Genomic DNA, 14,441 nt, shown 5'->3' with positions numbered 1-14,441 from the left:
AGTGAAAGAAAACAGTTAATTAATGGTAAATGCCAAACTGAAATGTTGTACTGCAGTTCTACATGATTCCTCTGTTTATAGATTGCCTGGTCTGAACGAGAGCTACTTGGGTGAATGTGAAATAAACACAAAACAGATAACCTTGGAATATGAAAGACTTACCTCTAAATGTCTTGAAGAGAAAATAAGCGTATCGAAAAGATTTCTGTCTAACCAAGGTGAGAACATAGCTGCATCATTAGGTTGATAATTAGGTTTGATAGAACAACCTGTTCAAGTGAAAGCTACTAATGTGTATAGCAGAGGGGGGTGCTAGCAGGGCACTACCTTCTTACACAGATAATAAAGGACAGGGAAAGGAAGATCATTAATACTGCACACGTACACCCCAAGTATAGGGAATTCACTTATCAATACAATTATGCTTTAGTTAAAAAGTTCTAAAAATAAGTAAGATATATCTGTAAACATTGTCACAAAAAAATACAAATACGTAAAAATCTGGTGTGTGTGTGTGTTACGTTGTATCTTTAAGTTACAAACGAATATATTCTTCTGCTTGCTCAATACACAAATAAGAGTCCACCAAAGAAAGCGCCCAAGGCTGAGTCCATGGTGACTCCAGCCGTGCGGAGGCGCGCTGAGGCTGAGGGAAAGCGGGTGCTTTTCCTGGCCTTAGTTCGCACGCCGTCCGGGGGCGTGTCGGGGGCGGGCCAGTGACGTCACAGAGCTGGTTCGCCCTCATTGGTCGAACCGCTCACGTGACCGGCCCTGCGCTCCCGTGAGCGCTGAAACTGAAAAAAATTTTACGAGCTACGCCTCCGCACGCCTGCGGAAGCGTGCGTGAGCCCCTGCTAAAGCCGCTCTCATTGCGGCTGCAGGGGCTCACTGACAAGCGTCAGCACGGGTCAGCGGATAAGCGCTGACCATAGACTCAGCCTTAGGCTAAGGCTCCGGTCACGGCACTGTAATGCGCGCCCGCGCTTTTGGCTGCGCGTTCCGGCGATTCCCCGGTCTGCAGCTCACTGCAGGAGCAGAGACCGGGGGGGCGTGGGGGAAGAGTGACGGGGGCGCGGCCATGACGTCACCCGGCAGGTTCGCCCTCATTGGCTGAACCGCCGGGGGGCGTGCCTAGCCGCTCGACGCGAGTTCCTTCTCTCAATTCTATTGAGAGCAGGAGTAGCTCTCGCGCGAGCGCTGTGGCCCCTCCTCGCAGCGGGCCCGGCGCCATTGCGGGGAGGGCTCTCGTGAGCGCGGCGGACGCTGTAGCAGGCAGCGGGGGCAAGGCCTTAGGGAACACAGCTGCTCTCTGGTGTAGACACAGAGATCTGTAACTTTATAAAAGTTACGTACAGTAGGTATAGTGAGAGTTGGTTGTTCACCAAGGTGTTAGATAAGCAGCTGACTGAGAATGCTGCGATTAACCGAGAATGTGGTGAGTAGGTTCTTTATAGTTCTTTTCCCATCATTTTTAAAGATCCACTGATTTAGTTTCTCAGTTTCACAAACTCTGTGTGTAAATACAATAATGACTATTTTTAGCAAGAAAATCGTCAAAAGGTAGAGAATACAGGTACTGTTAGAGATAGTCCAACAGGTCTCTACTAGTGAATCGCTATTAGTGCTTTTGTATTGCAGTTGTGTTATACTTGATGTAATTCAATCTATATTGCTCACAGCCCATTAGGCTTAAGTGCAGTCAAGCAAAACTACATACAGTAGCATTCAAACTAGAGTATAGTCAATTATCAAAGTCTTATTAAGCAGCGAACTGAAATAGAAATTGCTGCCGTTTTTATTTAGTGAACCAGATTGGGAATAATCAAAGCATGATTTTATTGATACGTTCAGTCCCTACCTACACGGGGTCTTGCTTTCCCTGTCCTTTATTTTCTATCATGAGGTTAAACACTTTTCATTGTAAGTGTTATATAAGATTGAGTTATTTTTATTATGGTGTACGTTGCAAATCTACATCACCATTAATCATCACTTTCCATTGTCATGCAAAAAATGAGAAATGTAAGTCATCTGTAATTGAAATAAGTGTATACATTTCCTTAGTCATTAAAGTCAGATCGTTGACACATCCATACATACTGAAATTAAGTATATGTTACTGTGCAATGCAAATCAAAGTGAGTATTTATACATTCACCTTGCAGGAGAGCATAGCTGATTCACTTGATGTGCTTTTATATAAATAGTTTTTTGTGTATGTCATTGGGTTTTTTTTAGACAGCGTCTGTTAAATCACTACAAAGCAATACACTTAGCTAAACCAATAGTGTAAACATTAATTTGAATTTTCATCTTCCTCTTTGTGCCAATAGATAAAATGGTCAGCGACCGAAAGGTCAAACAACAAGCTTTCTATTCAATATTTGAGGATGAAAATTCCCCGAAACATGAAGGGGAAACTGTTAAAGCTGATGAGATAACCGAAAACCGACCGCTTGTAAGAGCATGTAAAAATACAAACAAGGAAACCAGCGCAACGTATCTTTCAGCATCTTCAAAAGTTACAGAAACAAAAAGTGTTGAAAAGAAAAAATGTCGGAATACTGTTAAAAATGAAAAAATTTCCAAGCCGGAAATGCCTTTAAAATCAAGTGATTACAACAGAACAAATGAAATATCCAAGAACTGTGCAAAAAAGGAAGTTTCTACTAAGAACAGCGACCGGACCAGTGGCAGAAAGAGGACAATAAATCGTAAACAGCAGGAAATATCCCCAGAAGCAGCAGGATTTTCTCTGGCGGCAATGAAAGATACAGAAAGAGAAACGGTGACGTTTCAGTTTATTTTTTCCAGGCTTTTTTCAGTCACTATTATTTAGACTAATTCATTTGTTGATAGATTTTCTGTTTTAATGACATAATAATCTTAGTATTACTCTCCTAACCATTTGTAATCCTCTTAGCCATGGCAGATGGTCACAAACCTTTTACAGGTACTGGGGAATTGGAGTTAGTATTTCTTATTCCGCTACCATTAAATAATATTCCTTTTAAGCACATCTATTATACAAGTAAAGCTGTGTGCCACCTTATTGTGTTAGGGCCTGAAACGGGCTGCAGGACCATGTGACCGCGGCTGCAGGACCATGTGACCGCGGCTGCAGGGCTATGTGACCGCGGCTGCAGGGCTATGTAACCGCGGCTGCAGGACTTTGTGACCGCGGACACAGGACCATGTGACCGCGGACGCAGGACCATGTGACCGTAGCTGTAGCCATGCAGTAGCTGCAAAGGCAAACAAGATCTTATCTTGCATTAAACGGGCAATGGATGGAAGGGAAGTAAACATAATGATGCCCTGTTGTGAAAAACAACATTAAAAAAAACCAATAGAAGCGCTCATACATGTTGTTTTGTGCGCGCCGCGTGTAACGTCGCAGAGCGACGTGTACAAGCACATTCTTCTGCGCGCGCGACTGCAGGGGAGACAAGGCTGAAATCTGTTCTTTGATTGGACGGCTGCATCACATGACGCAGCCGTCGTAACCAGAAAACAAATTAGGAAAACGCTTTGTGGTAGGTATAAGTGCTTTGCGGGGATGCATTCCATTTGTTTTGGCGCTGCGTGGCGTCGCTCCGGGTATAATCACGGCCGTAGTAAGACCACACCTTGAATATGGAGTACAATTTTGGGCACCACACCTTAGAAAAGACATGACGGAACTAGAGAGAGTGCAGAGAAGAGCCACCAAATTAATAAAGGGGATGGACAATCTGATTTATGAGGAGAGGCTAGCTAAATAAGATTTATTTACATTAGAAAAGAGGCGTCTGAGTGGATATGATAACTATATACAAATATATTGTATTATTGTAATACAATAGCTTTCAAAAGAACTATTCATCCCAAGGGCAGTACAAGCGATACGGGGGCATCCCTTAAGGTTGGAGGAAAGGAGATTTCACCAGCAACAAAGGAAAGGGTTCTTTACAGTAAGGGCAGTTACAATGTGGAATTAATTACCCACGGAGACTGTGATGGCAGATACAATAGATTTGTTCAAAAAAAGGATGGACATCTTTTTAGAAAGGAAAGGTATGCAGGGATATACCAAATAAGTATACATGGGAAGGATGTTGATCCAGGGAGAAATCTGATTGCCAATATTTGGAATCAGGAAGGAATTTCATTTCCCCCTTATGAGATATCATTGGATGATCACTGGGGGTTTGTGTTTGCTTTCCTCTGGATCCATACTCTGTAAGTACGGATATAGGATAAAGTATCTGCCGTCTAAATTTAGCACAGGTTGTACAGTACTTGATGAACATATGTCTTTTTTTGAACCTCATCTACTATTTTACTATGTATGTGACTGCGGCCGTGGAACCATGTGACCGTGGCTGTAGGACCATGTGACCTCGAGTGCGGGACCATGTGACTGCTGTGGTGTTAACTGGTGTAACTGAGAGAATCATTTATTAAAGGTCCCATATTTGTTTTTAACAGAAAGAAAAAGCCAAAGAACTCGTGGATGCAGCACAGTCACTAATTAGCAAAATTGGTAGCAAATATTCCTGCGAAACTGTGGGAAAAAATCCAGGAGAGAACACTTCAGCGAGGTATTTCTATGCTGCGCTGTTTTACACAGGCACTCCTGTATATTTATTTCATTCATTTGTCACCCAAGAAAAGCATTAAAAATAAAATAAAAACTGTCCCCTGATTTTGCTGCTGCTGAGAAATATGACTGATTTATTGTGTTTGGGATACGCGCGGTTAGGTTTGATACTTAAACATTCTCATTTTGTTTCTGTTATTTCAGGAAAAAGGTAAAAAAGTACGCCCTGTGTACAAACAAGGTAATCTTTCACCTGGACTCATTTCTTTATTTGTTTTCATCTTTTTATACAAACAGTAATACCGTGAGTGACAGGCGTCACTGGCAGCCATTCATCTCACATGATTGGGGGCGAATGCCGGGGCTCTCAGCTCCAGTCCTCAAGCCCCCACTAACAGGTCAGGTTTTCAGCATATCCCAGCTTCAACGCAGGTGGTTAAATCAATCCCTGCTGCAGCACAGGTGGCTCCATCAGAGGCTCAGTCGAGCCACCTGTGCTGAAGCAGGGATCTCCTGAATACCTGGCCTGTTGGGGGGCTTGCGGACTGGAGTTGAGCCGCCCTGGGCTAATGTACCCGCAAACATTCCCACCTCCTATATCTTCCCACTTCTGAAAGTTTTATATTAGCCTGACACAAAATGTTTTTATACAGTATAGACATATATTTGAAGTATACTATAAAGCTGCAGTAAAATAACATACAGTGGGGGCTCTTATGTATTATTTATCCTTATCATCAAGAAGAAGTCATCCTTTGTTTCCCGTATTGAGAACTGCCTGCATTTAAGCACATTCATTGGCTTCCAAAATATGCACGAGGTAACGTGCGTTACTCATCTCTTCCAATCAATCAACCATGGCAACATTTTACATACTACATGAAGTAGGCACAGTGCATCTTACTAACTGTATATGTTGTTATATGTTAGGCAAAATCTCAAAAAGGAAGTTTCAGTCTGCAGAAAACAAAAGATTTCAGTGTCACAACAAGGGAGATCGGGTAAGTGCAACACTGGTACTGTATATATAATGTATACAGGAGCGATCCCAGCCGCTCGCACACTGGTACTGTATATATAATGTATACAGGAGCGATCCCAGCCGCTCGCACACTGGTACCATATATCTAATGTATACAGGAGCGATCCCAGCCGCTCGCACACTGGTACCGTATATCTAATGTATACAGGAGCGATCCCAGCCGCTCGCAGACTGGTACCGTATATCTAATGTATACAGGAGGACAGGAGGGGGGGTGACAGTGGACAGGAGGGGGGGGACAGTGGACAGGAGGGGGGGTGACAGTGGACAGGATGGGGGGTGACAGTGGACAGGAGGGGGGTGACAGTGGACAGGAGGGGGGGACAGTGGACAGGAGGGGGAGTGGACAGGAGGGGGAGGGGACAGTGGACAGGAGGGGGGGTGAAAGTGGACAGGAGGGGGGGTGACAGTGGACAGGAGGGGGTGGACAGTGGACAGGAGGGGGGGTGACAGTGGACAGGAGGGGAGGTGACAGTGGACAGGAGGGGGGTGACAGTGGACAGGAGGGGGGGGACAGTGGACAGGAGGGGGGGACAGTGGACAGGAGGGGGAGGGGACAGTGGACAGGAGGGGGGGTGAAAGTGGACAGGAGGGGGGGCAGTGGACAGGAGGGGGGGCAGTGGACAGCAGGGGGGGTGGGTTGCTTAAAATTTCCGGGTCCCTCCTCTCCACTCCCCCTGTATGTTTCTCGGCTCCCCCCTCTCTCTACGCTCCTGACCCCCCCTCACCCCCCCGTAGCTCCGGTCCCCACCCTACAGTGCCTGACACACACACAGTGTCACACACACACACACACACAGTGTCACACACACACACACACACACACACACACACAGGAGGGGGACGGGACGACAATGGACAGGAGGGGAGGGGATGACACTGGACAGGAGGGGACGGGACAACACTGGACAGGAGTGGATAGTGGACAAGAGGGGATGGGACGACAGTGGACAGGAGGGGAGGGGACGACACTGGACAGGAGGGGAGGGGACGACAGTGGACAGGAGGGGACGGGGCGACAGTGGACAGGAGGGGACGGGACGACAGTGGACAGGAGGGGGACGGGACAGTGGACAGGAGGGGGACGGGACAGTGGACAGGAGGGGGACGGGACAGTGGACAGGAGGGGGACGGGACAGTGGACAGGAGGGGGTGGTGACAGTGGACAGGAGGGGGGGTGACAGTGGACAGGAGGGGGGGGACAGTGGACAGGAGGGGGGGTGACAGTGGACAGGATGGGGGGTGACAGTGGACAGGAGGGGGGTGACAGTGGACAGGAGGGGGGGACAGTGGACAGGAGGGGGAGTGGACAGGAGGGGGAGGGGACAGTGGACAGGAGGGGGGGTGAAAGTGGACAGGAGGGGGGGTGACAGTGGACAGGAGGGGGGGGACAGTGGACAGGAGGGGGGGTGACAGTGGACAGGAGGGGGGGTGACAGTGGACAGGAGGGGGGTGACAGTGGACAGGAGGGGGGGGACAGTGGACAGGAGGGGGGGACAGTGGACAGGAGGGGGAGGGGACAGTGGACAGGAGGGGGGGTGAAAGTGGACAGGAGGGGGGGCAGTGGACAGGAGGGGGGGCAGTGGACAGCAGGGGGGGTGGGTTGCTTAAAATTTCCGGGTCCCTCCTCTCCACTCCCCCTGTATGTTTCTCGGCTCCCCCCTCTCTCTACGCTCCTGACCCCCCCCCTCACCCCCCCGTAGCTCCGGTCCCCACCCTACAGTGCCTGACACACACACAGTGTCACACACACACACACACACACAGTGTCACACACACACACACACACACACACACACACACACACACACAGTGTCACACACACACACACACACACACACACACACACACAGTGTCACACACACACAGAGTCACACACACACAGAGTCACACACACACACACAGTGACACACACACACACAGACACACACGTCACCTCTCGTTCCGGCCGCCGCCATCTTAGTTACTCCGCGAGGGAGGAAGGGGGTCCTTCCGGCCGCCGCCATCTTAGGTGCCGCGTGTCAGCTGCCTGTCCCCCTGCCGAGGAGGGGGGGAGGTGAGTGGAGCATCGGGGGGGGGAGGTGAGTGGAGCATCGGGGGGTGAGTGGAGCATTGGGTGTGGGAGGTGAGTGGAGCATCGGGGGGGGAAGGTGAGTGGAGCATCGGGGGGGGTGAGTGGAGCATCGGGGGGGGGAGGTGAGTGGAGCATCGGGGGGGAGGTGAGTGGAGCATGGGGGGGAGGTGAGTGGAGCATCGGGGGGAGGTGAGTGGAGCATCGGGGGGAGGTGAGTGGAGCATCGGGGGGGAGGTGAGTGGAGCATCGAGGGGGAGGTGAGTGGAGCATCGGGGGGGGAGGTGAGTGGAGCAGCGGGGGGGAGGTGAGTGGAGCATTAGGGGGGAGGTGAGTGGAGCATCGGGGAGGCAGGGGGGAAGGTGAGTGGAGCATCGGGGAGGGAGGGAGGGGGGGGGAAGGTGAGTGGAGCATCGGGGAGGGAGGGGGGAAGGTGAGTGGAGCATCGGGGAGGGAGGGGGGAAGGTGAGTGGAGCATCGGGGAGGGAGGGGAGGGAAGGTGAGAGGAGCATCGGGGAGGGAGGGGGGGGGAAGGTGAGTGGAGCATCGGGGAGGGGGGAGGTGAGTGGAGCATGGGGGGAGGTGGGGGGAGCATCGGTGGGGGGGGAGGTGAGTGGAGCATGGGGGGGAGGTGAGTGGAGCATCGGGGAGTGGGGGGAGGTGAGTGGAGCATCGGGGAGGGAGGGGGGGAGGTGAGTGGAGCATCGGGGCGGGAGGGGGGGGTGAGTGGAGCATCGGGGAGGGAGGGGGGGGAGGCGAGTGGAGCATCGGGGAGGGGGGGGAGGTGAGTGGAGCATCGGGGAGGGGGGGAGAGGTGAGGAGCATTGGGGAGGGAGAGGGGGGAGGTGAGTGGAGCATGAGGGGGAGGTGAGTGGAGCATCGGGGAGGGGTGAGTGGAGCATCGGGGAGGGGTGTGTGTGTGTGTGTGTGTGTCCGTCACTCCGCCTCAGGCCAATGAGAGGTGTGCGGGGGCGGGCAGGCCAAGGGAGCAATCTCATTGGTCTGGCCCAAGGTCCAATGAGATTGCCGCTCGGGACACAGGGAGACACATACAGACACGGACACATAGGACACTTTCAGAAATATATAGTAGATACAGGAGCCGCTCGCACACTGGTACTGTATATCTAATGTATACAGGAGCGATCCCAGCCGCTCAGACACCGGTACTGTATATCTAATGTATACAGGAGCGATCCCAGCCGCTCGCACACTGTTACCGTATATATAATGTATATAGGAGCGATCCCAGCCGCTCGCACACCGGTACCATATATCTTATGTATACAGGAGCGATCCCAGCCGCTCGCACACTGGTACTGTATATATAATGTATACAGGAGCGATCCCAGCCGCTCGCACACTGGTACTGTATATCTAATGTATACAGGAGCGATCCCAGCCGCTCGCACACCGGTACCATATATCTTATGTATACAGGAGCGATCCCAGCCGCTCGCACACCGGTACCGTATATCTAATGTATACAGGAGCGATCCCAGCTTTGTTTCTTTTTTTACTTGATGGGGGCCATTGGTTCCCCTGGAGCTAAACGGTGCTATTTTCAGCTCCAGGACCCCCCTGTCCTGGTTCCCGAGATACCGGTGCAGTTACCGGTTTTAAATCTCCTTCCAGGGTATATATAATGGCCGACAAATATTGCAGATCCCGTGGCCCATTAGCAAGCAGCATCGTCATCGGGTGTGACTTCATATTGCACAACCACTTAAATCCCCTTTAAAAAAACAGGAAGTGATACTGGTAACTTCACTGGTACGTATCTAGCAAACCATGGGTCCCCAGAGCTGAAAACAGGGCAGCTCAACTCTAGAGAACACCCCGGGTTTCCGTCCTGTAGATAAAAACGGGTTTTGTTTGAGACGGGATTGCTGTTTTTGTACGTAATAGAAAAATAAAGTATGCATTCATTAATCAAGGTTTTATGTCTTCTTCTTTGTTTTTGTTTTTTGCAGGAACGATGTTTACAGTTTTAAGTTTAGTGGTTCTGACGACCCTACAATAAAGCTTGGGGTAAGGTTCTACCAACTAACCAGGAGAATATTGTTTTGTGTTTGTGTCTAATTTATTTATACTCTAACTTCAGTAAGCTCACAACATATTCAAGAAATAACAGCAAGTGTACACCGTGGTTACTAAAGTAAACATATGGTTACAACTGTTGGATATACATTATGTCAAAATTGTAAGGTTCATTTTAGATGCATTTAGTGTACAATCCTATATCTACATTATTCAGCTAATTTACACTATTCACTCTCTGGGTTACATCTTTGCATAATTGTGGGGATTTATTTATGAACATTTGCTAAAGATTTGATTTGTGTTTCTTGCAGGTTTCAGAAACCCACGTTGATATGCGGATGTCCGGCGGAGGGCTACCCAGGACAGAGTAAGCGTCTAGTCATGTTTTGGGAGTAAAAATCCAACAGTCTTATAGAAAGTGTTATTAGTTATTGCAGAATTGAGACAATGATTCTAGCTGTTTACTGGCTAGCATCATGAAATATTACAGTGTTAGGCCGCGCTTATAGTGACGGCGACCGATGACGTCAGTCGCCGCCATTGCGATAGTTGAATTTGAATTTTAGGCGACGTCGCTGGCTACAAGGGGGAGGGCAGAGGCACGGACAAGCTCCTTATTGGCTGCAAGGGGAGACAGTTGCCGAAAAAATCAAATATCAGTGACTACCAGATTTTTGGTAGTACTGCCGCTCTGTCGCTGTCGCATGCACTATAAGCGCCAACGACGGCGACAATGCATTTGTTTTGACACGACGGTCCTGTTGCCGGCAATATAAGCGCAGCCTTACCTCTTGTCACAGCGTATGACCCTTATATCAGTTTGTGTGTGTGGCAGGAGTCAGCTGATCTCTGAAGAGACCCCTTTGAGTGCCACGGACCCGCCTCTCCTGAGCAGATCATGTGACCGCTCTCCTGAGCGGATCACGTGACCGGTGAACGGACAGGGTGGGCTCTAGCCTTTCGTTTAGTTTGTGGCTGATCGCGAATGCCACATAGAAAGCGGCAAAAGTCCATGGCGTACAGCGTCAGGGCACTAAAGGGTTGAGTTAAAAAACAGGTGTAAGCCCTGTGGGCCCTTCATGCCTCTTGTATTGAGATTGTTAGATATTTTATGCCAATATTCATTATGCTGGAAAAGGTCTATACCTCAGACAAGCCATAAAACCGCTGACATAATCAGGACTGGAAAAGGTCTATACCTCAGACAAGCCATAAAACCGCTGACATAATCAGGACTGGAAAAGGTCTATACCTCAGACAAGCCATAAAACCGCTGACATAATCAGGACTGGAAAAGGTCTATACCTCAGACAAGCCATAAAAACGCTGACATAATCAGGACTGGAAAAGGTCTATACCTCAGACAAGCCATAAAACCGCTGACATAATCAGGACTGGAAAAGGTCTATACCTCAGACAAGCCATAAAACCGCTGACATAATCAGGACTGGAAAAGGTCTATACCTCTGACAAGCCATAAAACCGCTGACAAAATCAGGACTGGAAAAGGTCTATACCTCAGACAAGCCATAAAAACGCTGACGTAATCAGGACTGGAAAAGTATCACTAACATTCATTAGTCCAGGTAAAAAGTAATGCGCGCCTCCCCCCCCCCTCATTCCCACAGCGTCCTCTTTCCCACTACTTCCCCACTCCCCTCATTCCCACACCGTCCCCTCTTTCCCACTCCTCCCCCCTCATTCCCACACAGTCCCCTCTTTCCCACTCTTCCCCCCCTCATTCCCACACAGTCCCCCTCTTTCCCCACTCCTCCCCCCTCTCATTCCACACTGTCCCCTCTTTCCCACTACTCCCCCTCATTCCCACACCGTCCCCTCTTTCCCACTCCTCCCCCCTCATTCCACACTGTCCCCTCTTTCCCACTCCTCCCCCCTCATTCCCACACCGTCCCCTCTTTCCCACTCCTCCCCCCTCATTCCCACACCGTCCCCTCTTTCCCACTCCTCCCCCCTCATTCCCACACCGTCCCCTCTTTCCCACTCCTCCCCCCTCATTCCCACACCGTCCCCTCTTTCCACTCCTCCCCCCTCATTCCACACAGTCCCCTCTTTCCCACTCCTCCCCCCTCATTCCCACACTGTCCCCCTCTTTCCCACTCCCTCCCCCCTCATTCCCCACACCGTCCCCTCTTTCCCACTCCTCCCCCCTCATTCCCACACAGTCCCCTCTTTCCCACTCCTCCCCCCCCTCATTCCCACACTGTCCCCTCTTTCCCACTACATCCCCCACCCCTCATTCCCACACAGTCCCCTCTTTCCCACTCCTCCCCCCTCATTCCCACACTGTCCCCTCTTTCCCACTCCTCCCCCCCCTCATTCCCACACTGTCCCCTCTTTCCCACTCCTCCCCCCCTCATTCCCACACCGTCCCCTCTTTCCCACTCCTCCCCCCTCATTCCCACACAGTCCCCTCTTTCCCACTCCTCCCCCCCTCATTCCCACACAGTCCCCTCTTTCCCACTCCTCCCTCATTCCCACACTGTCCCCTCTTTCCCCCTCCTCATTCCCACACAGTCCCCTCTTTCCCACTCCCCCCCTCATTCCCACACAGTCCCCTCTTTCCCACTCCTCCCTCCCCCCTCATTCCCGCACTGTCCCCTCTTTCCCACTCCCCCCCTCATTCCCACACAGTCCCCTCTTTCACACTCCTCCCCCCTCGTTCCCACACTGTCCCCTCTTTCCCACTCCCCCCCTCATTCCCACACCGGCCCCTCTTTCCCACTCCTCCCCCCCCCTCATTCCCACACTGTCCCCTCTTTCCCACTCCCCCCCCTCATTCCCACACAGTCCCCTCTTTCCCACTCCTCCCCCCCTCATTCCCACACTGTCCCCTCTTTCCCACTCCCCCCCCTCATTCCCACACAGTCCCCTCTTTCCCACTCCTCCCCCCCCCTCATTCCCACACAGTCCCCTCTTTCCCACTCCTTCCCCCTCATTCCCACACAGTCCCCTCTTTCCCACTCCTCCCTCCTCATTCCCACACAGTCCCCTCTTTCCCACTCCTCCCCCCCTCATTCCCACACAGTCCCCTCTTTTCCACTCCTCCCCCCCCCCCTCATTCCCACAGCGGCCCCTCTTTCCCACTCCTCCCCCCCCCCTCATTCCCACACAGTCCCCTCTTTCCCACTCCTTCCCCCTCATTCCCATACAGTCCCCCTCTTTCCACTCCCCCCCCCCTCATTCCCACACAGTCCCCTCTTTCCCACTCCTCCCCCCCCTCATTCCCACACCGTCCCCTCTTTCCCACTCCTCCCCCCCCCCCCCTCATTCCCACACCGTCCCCTCTTTCACCGCCGCACCCTCACTCCCATTCTCCCGTTCATACACATCGGGGCCCTCCCTGTAAGAGGATTGGACTTGCGCTCGCTGGCTGTAACACACGGTAGGCACAAAGGCCAGCCTCAGACCTCCCAATACAATGCTGTACAGTATACTTCAGGCACAGTAACACCTGGGCAGTTTGCCCGCAGAGCTTGGTCTCTCATTTCATAGGTTGGTGACTTCTGCAGACTATACCCTGGCCATTTCCTGACTAACATTTTGTTACATTTAAAATATTCTTTTAACATATTTTTTTTTTTTAAAGGAAATCAGCTGAGAAAAAACAAAACAGTAAAACGGATAACGAAAAAAAGGTGAGATGTGGGTTAACGTATCAGGAAATACATGGGATTCTGCCTTATCCTTCTACATTTTACTACATCCTCAGTAACCTCTCGGCAATTTATTTTCACCCACAAACATTCTTACCGTAAAATAAATTAGATATACATTGTAAAAACCACCAGAACATTTAAAGTTAAAAATATTGGCAAATACATGTCTTATAAAGATGCCAATCGCCCCCATTTAATATATTAAACAAGCGACTGCCGTTAATCCATGCGGATCCGGGCAGGGTCTTCCCTTGTAAACACAAATGATCTGCTTGTAGTTTAAGTGATGTTATTTGGGTTAATTGTCTACAGTTAGATTCAATTGTCATGTTTAATTAATGGAGCACTCCTGGCAAGACTTAAAAAAAACTATATATATAATCAAAAAATAAATAGATGATACCGTACTGTGGCTAACGAAATGCTTTCATTTGTGCGAGCTTTCGAGATACACTGATCTCTTCTTCCGGCGATGTTACAATGAATGAAGCAAGCAAAAGCTATACTATAAACAGTGTCTATTGGAATGTTATCTGTGCTGGTCCTTCCCCCGGTGTGGATGTGTTTTATGGCTGGAGGTGTCAAAAGGTTCTGGAAAGCAAGTGATGAAAGAGTGTGTATGTGTATCAGTGTGAATAAAAATGAATGGAGAGCCCACAGTATATACAGTGCTTTACAAAAGGTGTGTGTGGAGTGGGAGTGGATATAAATGGTGTGGGTGGGTGTGGAAATGTGAAAGTTAGTAGCATAACTAAAAGTGTGTGTGGATACTATGTGGTCCCTATTGGTGTATAGGGATGGAAAAACAAGGATATAAGTATGTGTGAGAGACAGCTGTGTGTGCATACATATAGCACAGTATGTACAGACATGGCCTATAGCGCTCATGGAAGAGAGTTCACTTGTGTCAGTAATGACTCATAAAATTTCGATCTCTGTTTAGGCACTGCTAAGTGTCCCGAACAGTTGCATAAATTTGTATTCCATGCAACCGTCTCTCTTTCGGTGTTTTAAGATTACCTTTGA

At 50.0% G+C, this 14,441-nt stretch overlaps 1 protein-coding gene across 1 annotated transcript in view; it reads left to right on the top strand.

Moving 5' to 3' along the window:
- The window catches only part of SYCP2 (synaptonemal complex protein 2), a 51,876-nt gene that overhangs the window by 14,300 nt on the left and 23,135 nt on the right, over positions 1-14,441 (top strand). Inside the window, exons 22-29 of the mRNA XM_075572606.1 lie at positions 82-218; positions 2,334-2,788; positions 4,471-4,583; positions 4,787-4,823; positions 5,513-5,583; positions 9,669-9,726; positions 10,050-10,105; positions 13,346-13,394. Coding sequence (XP_075428721.1) covers positions 82-218; positions 2,334-2,788; positions 4,471-4,583; positions 4,787-4,823; positions 5,513-5,583; positions 9,669-9,726; positions 10,050-10,105; positions 13,346-13,394 — 976 coding nt within the window. The remainder of the gene's footprint in view (positions 1-81; positions 219-2,333; positions 2,789-4,470; positions 4,584-4,786; positions 4,824-5,512; positions 5,584-9,668; positions 9,727-10,049; positions 10,106-13,345; positions 13,395-14,441) is intronic.

Source organism: Ascaphus truei, chromosome 15, assembly GCF_040206685.1.
Source record: "Ascaphus truei isolate aAscTru1 chromosome 15, aAscTru1.hap1, whole genome shotgun sequence".
Taxonomy (NCBI): domain Eukaryota; kingdom Metazoa; phylum Chordata; class Amphibia; order Anura; family Ascaphidae; genus Ascaphus; species Ascaphus truei.
The sequence above is the reverse complement of the archived record's forward strand: the minus strand, read 5'-3'. Positions and strand labels throughout refer to the sequence as shown.